This window comes from Budorcas taxicolor, chromosome 6 (genome assembly GCF_023091745.1).
Source record: "Budorcas taxicolor isolate Tak-1 chromosome 6, Takin1.1, whole genome shotgun sequence".
NCBI classification, from domain to species: Eukaryota; Metazoa; Chordata; class Mammalia; order Artiodactyla; family Bovidae; genus Budorcas; species Budorcas taxicolor.
This window is the reverse complement of record NC_068915.1, coordinates 24,127,580-24,133,579: the sequence shown is the minus strand read 5'-3', so window position 1 is coordinate 24,133,579 and position 6,000 is coordinate 24,127,580. Positions and strand designations below refer to the sequence as shown.

Genomic DNA, 6,000 nt, shown 5'->3' with positions numbered 1-6,000 from the left:
GTTCCACATGTAACTACAAACTTATTTAAATTTCACAAGGTTTGCTAAACATGCTAACCATCTATATGTGCACTGACAAGCTTATGTTAAAAACTTTTAAGAATACTCTCCCCTTTAGATTTTTTCAAAGCTTTTTTTTGATTACAAAATTTCAAAGGCATGAAGCATTTTAGAGAATATAAAGTACGCCAGTATACATACATTTCCAGTATATGTCAGACCACTAAGCGCATTACAGTCTCATACAGGCCGATACAGCCATTTTGTTTCTTAAAAAACATGCATAGGCAGATTTTTTTTTTTTTACAGAATATAGATGCTTTATCACTGTACTTAATATGGTGTCTTGTTTACTATACTTAAAAATGCACCACTCATAAATATTTAATTCAGCAAGCCACAACCAAGACTTGATTTATCAACAAAAACCCCTAAATATAAACAGCAAAAAAAAAAAAAAAAGATAGAAGTAATTATTCCAGTTTTTTAAAACTTAAAGAAAAGAAAAGGAAAGATATTCATTGCTAAAGTAATACGTGTTATATGGAAAGAAAGGCATTCAAAGCACACTAAAGAAACCTGAGGTAAGCATAATCTGTACAAAATTAAACTGTCCTTTTTGGCATTTTAACAAATTTGCAACATTCTTTTTTTTTCTTTTTCTGTTTTTTTTTTTTTTTTTTTAAGACTGCCTAATTCATTTTATAGCCATTGTCTGACAAGAGTAGCAAAACATTATCAATAAATAGTCCTTATTTAGTTTGTACATCATTTTGTTAAAAATGGTTGATGTCATCCATTTTTAGTGCTGCAACTGTAAACGTACAATAGAGTAAGAAATTAGACAAAGTTTTCGTGTCCAGTAACATAATAAAAGACCTCTCGTTAACCTATCTAGAAGTCCCCCAATGCAGTAGGAAAACATGTACATTCCCCTAACATTGCAGTATATACTAGCATTAGCTTTCTTTTTAAATTTTTTTTCCCTATAAGCATTTTTTAAAAGGCATACCCAAAAGAGGTGTTTAATCACCACCCCCACCAAAATATAGTTTATAATTCTCTCTCCCTCTTTTAATGATAGTGTAAACTGAATCCAACTCCTGGCCCCAGAGCAAATAAGCTACCATCAGAGGCAAGAATATCCAACTGCTGATACGCAGCCATCCCCATCATGCCCTGCAGCTCAAAAAAAAAAAAAAAAAAAAAGGTGAACAGGAAGTGGTCACTGGATATTGCTGCTATTACTGCCATTGCTGTCCGTGCCGTTAGTCTCTGAGGCGAGAGCCTTGTTGATGGAGTTAAGGTTGGCGTCAGAGGGCATGGCATCTCTGCGAGGCGGCATCCTCTCGTTAATTCGGTCTAAGCCCTTGGCCTCCTCGAAGCTAGTGATCTTATGTTGTGGTGAAAATCCTTTGATAGCTAAATGGAAAATCATTAAGAAAAGAAAAATCGGGGTTAGTTAGAGGAACACAAAGGGCACAGCTGTTGCATCAGGTGATGTTAGAAATTTCGCAGTGAGAGAGGGAATCCTTTAGTAGAGAACAAAGTGACGGGACCTGAACACAACACAACAGACTCCTTACCATACCCGAAGATAACCAAGAGGTTTGGTAACAGCCAATGTCTCTTGCCAACCAAAATGTCCTCTTCAAGTTAGTAAGATGTAAAGGTTTTTCTTGTCTTCATGAATGGTTAGATCCACGAAGTAGTATATAAAAAGGAAGGCTGCTACCAGTAACAGGTCTCTAGGCCCAGCATGCACTGGCCACATCCTTAGCACAATTACTGTATCAAATGCCCTAACCTAGAGAGGCAGGACATGGTCCTACTTTTACTATTCCATTGTGCTAGTAATGGCAAATTCAGTAGACTCACTGAAGCAGCTAAATCTAAAAATCTAGTAAAGAGCTTAGAGCAGAAACCAAAAGGAGCTACAAAAGGAATGAACTTCGGGCATTTCCATGCCATCTCAGCATCTCAGAGAGATTTTCTTGGCAAACAATTTAACGGTGGCATGAAAAAAAAAATGAAATTCTAAACACCTGCTTCTCCACTCAGGAAATATGTGGAGTGGATGACAAGGTAAAAGAAATTGAGAAAAATCAAGATCAGATCACTAAGCAGAAAAATTTGGTCTTTCCTTCAGCAGCAAACAGGCCAAACTGATGTTCATCTGGTCTACTGCATAAATTAAAGAAAAATTCTTTTCTTAGTAGATCAGTGTAGATGTTAAATGATGGTTCACAAATAACAAAGGGAAAACACTTTATGCAACTTTAAGCAAAAATGAATGGGAATGGTTTGGGCCTTATCCAATGAAAACATGGAATTTTCAAAAGGGGAGCACTGATATTTGATTTTTTTTTTCCAGTTATCCTACTATGCTCCAGAGATAGATAAAGCATTTGCACAAGAGACTTAAGGTTTTCTTCAATAGGTGCACCAACCAGTGAGCTGAAAATAAAGTACATAAATGGGGAACCATACATAAATGGGAAACACCAGATTGCTTTACTCCCTGTGAAAACGCAAGCCAGACACTGAAGGGCCAATCACCAGTGTTGAATTGGGCTGCATCTCCATGGCTGATGAAGGACAATTTCATTGTACCTTTATCCTTCCTACCCTATTTGAGAAAAAAAGGAAAGCAGTTTCAAGCCGAAACTTTGCTAGCCACTCCCACACAAATGTACAGTGCTTTTCATTAGTATGGATGAGATTCTTAAAAGATAGACACAGTTGCTTCCAAACTCGTTAAACGATGAGAAACAGTTCGTCCCCCTCTGCATTTTAAAGGTTAGCATCATGGTGATTAGTCAACTATGAGAGGAAGAAGATGGGGAAATGGGGAAAGACCAAGGCCCAAAGCAAAGCTTTTTAATTCTTCTCTAATTCAGTCAGAAATCACAAAAATAACAGAGCTGTCTAATGAGCACCCCCACCCTGAAAATGAACTCAGTGATTTTCAGGGACAAAAGCAGTATCTACTGTTCTGCTAAACTACTGTGAATATCATTTCATCATAATGAATAAATATAAAAAGTTAGTCATCATAATTGATGATGCGACTTTATGAATTGAAATGGCAAGAATGCAATCTCTTTTTTAGGTTGTGTAAGGTTTGAAAAGCCAATAGAGTGGGAGCATAGAATTTCAAAATCTAGCGAGAACAAGGGCTATGTCTGGAATAGGGCTCCATTTGTAATCATTCTGTCTACCCTGGTCTGGAAGAATGTGTGCTCTGCTGTAGTTGCTGGTCAGACAATGGGTATTAGCAATTTACATTGGTAGTATACTTAACACAACACAGAGTCACAGAAACCACAGAAAACAGCCAAACTATCAACGAGAATGCACACTGCAGATTAGAATTTGCCAAGAGGAATAGAGAATTCCCACATAAATAGCAGTTTATTCACTGCTATTTAGGAAACAGTTGTATTTTCTCTTACAGTGCTGTCATTTCCCCTACTGTATCCAAATCACATACAAATGAGAGAGTCTGAAGTGGCACATTTTACATCATATCAAAGGAACATATCACACAATTTTGGGAACAATGAAACATTATCTTGCAAGAACAAAATACAACTGAAGAATTTTGTTTTAAAGGGGAACTTCAAATTATTCTTTTTTAAATTTTCAGGGGATATGGTATATATCATATTAAAAACTATTGGATAAGCAGTTCTCTCGTAACTTGACATTTAAAGAGCACAGAAGAAACTGCGAGAGGTCCACTCTGTCGTCACTGAGCAGGGCTGGGACAGTCAGTGATGTACGAATCTCGATTTTCCTGAGGCTCGCAGCACAGTGCATGGTGCAAAGCAGACACACTCAGTGGACAGTAACCAGCTGAGTGATGACAATATTCACTATGCTTGTTACCGGTCACTTCCACAGCCACTAGATACTTTTGAACTCTAAAATATCTTGGTGGTGCCAGCTGTCCTACAAATACCAGTAGGTTAAAATTTCATAAGACTAGCAGAACTGTTTATCTTGAATACAGCGTGTCTCTTGTTGGGATATATTTTAGAGACAAAAATTAATGTTAAACTACAACAAAGCACTATTCAAGTGAACTTTTGTTTTTTGCTAGAAATTTCTGAAGACTAGGTTTCATAAAGCTATTTTTATCCTCTCCTTTTCAGTGCTGACTGAAAGTGGTTTGAGGGAGGGACATGGTTCAGCTCAAAGAATATTGTTTTATCCATTGTTTGTCAAAACGGCTGCCATAACCCCCACCCCACATGTTCAAGATCTGTTATCCTTTGTTTTCTGTGATTATATTAGGATCATTATATACAAAGTCAAACATAGCTTTAAGGGAAAAAAACAAACAAACAAACCAGGAAAGGACATTTTCCCCTTTAAAGCAAGAACATTTTGGTTAATACTGAGCCACAACTGTTAGCCCAACACCCACACACTCTTTACAAGCTACAGCAAAAAAAAAAAAAAAAAAAAGGAAAGAAGAAAAAAAAAGAAAGAAAGAAAGAAATGAATACACCCAGCAGAGCCCTTATCTGTTGCAAGTACAACAGAAAGGGGACTGGCCAATTTACCTTCATCAGCCTCAATAGCCTCAACAGTAGCTGAAGAGAAGAAAGGGGGTGCAAAATGAATGAGAAAAATGAGCAGAGGATTTTTAACTCTAAGAACAAATCAGTGACGATCAAGGGAGCTAAGGTGATTAGTGTTCCTGTAAGTGCTGGATTCTGGCACAGACAACAAAACAGAAATGCTAAAAAGAAAGAAAGAAAAAAACACACGAAAATGATAAGTTTTTTTTTAATGAGCTGGATACACATATCTGAGTGAACCGCTTTGGATTTTGCTCACTAAATAAATGACCACATGATTAACCCTTTAGGAAAACACTCAGGAAAGGTTTCTTTGACTTAGATTGAATCTACAAGGGACTAGGTCAATCGAAAATGTGCATCTGACTCACGTGAAGTATGAAAAAATCCACTGCTATGACTGGTGATTTACAGTTTTAAAATGTCCCCCCAAATAGCAAAACTTGAAGCACTGCCATAATGTCAGTGGAATAATTCACACTACTTAATATTAAATAGCACAATTTCCTAGTGGAATGGAAAAGCAGGGGGCATGCAAATTAAGAGCTGCCTCCGAGTTGATGACACATTGTGACTCTAAAGACAAACACTGAGCATGTTGCAAGTGTGAGGGAGAAAGGAAAAAGGAAGAGGAAGGGGATGGGATAGTCTGGATGTCTTCTGCCAGGTAACCCAGTTTACAATTAGTTTTCCTCACTGGAATATTGTTTTTAGAAACAAAACTCTTGAAATGTCACTATCAAATGGTAACATGCCAGTAGCAGCAATAATTCTATTAGCATTTTAAAGAAAAGTTAGTCTAAATACTGAAACCTCAGCATATTTCAGAGGCAAAACTTTAAAAGCCCATTGCTTTATCAGCAATTTTTATAATAAGCTTAGGGTCTATATTTTTGCTATACAGGTGCATGAGTTTTTCTATGTTATTAAGGTTAGGGGATATTTCCCTAATTAAGTGCTAAAATGCAAAACTTCTCTGTAATTCCAAAATGTTTAATATTAAAATCCTACCCCTTGACTTTAATTTGCATGTTTCTTCTAATTTAAGGTTTTAAGACTAGAGCAACTGCTAAATGTGCACTATAATTTACTTACAGTGCATTTTAAATTCCTTATGATAAAAATGTATGATGGTTACCACTATGGAGAAAAACCAAACAGTAAAACTTTTAGTAGTTTCCCCCTCTTAGACAAATTTAAGTGAATCAGACAATAAATTTTGAAACTGTATTAGTGTACATTGTTTAAAATATACACTGACTTTTCAAATTCTCAGGACTAACAAGGTTGTAAAACCTTATGTCTGCTGTGGGTATGTGCTTGTGTGTGTGTAAATACAACACCAAATGGCAAACAAATGGATCTAAAATAAAACAACAGAACAACTAAAAATTCCAGGTTAAAATACAGG

The 6,000-nt window shown here is 36.4% G+C and overlaps 1 protein-coding gene across 2 annotated transcripts in view; it reads right to left on the bottom strand.

Annotated features, from left to right (window-relative positions):
* Positions 1 to 544: 544 nt before the first annotated feature.
* Positions 545 to 6,000, bottom strand: part of PPP3CA (protein phosphatase 3 catalytic subunit alpha) — a 320,114-nt gene continuing 314,658 nt past the window's right edge. The window contains exons 13-14 of one of the 2 annotated variants that reach the window (XM_052641688.1): positions 4,572 to 4,601; positions 545 to 1,422 (exon numbers count right to left, since the gene is read on the bottom strand). In XM_052641688.1, the coding sequence (XP_052497648.1) occupies positions 1,226 to 1,422; positions 4,572 to 4,601 (227 nt within the window). In that variant the 3' untranslated portion in view covers positions 545 to 1,225. The remainder of the gene's footprint in view (positions 1,423 to 4,571; positions 4,602 to 6,000) is intronic. The other variant, XM_052641690.1, reaches the window with a different exon arrangement.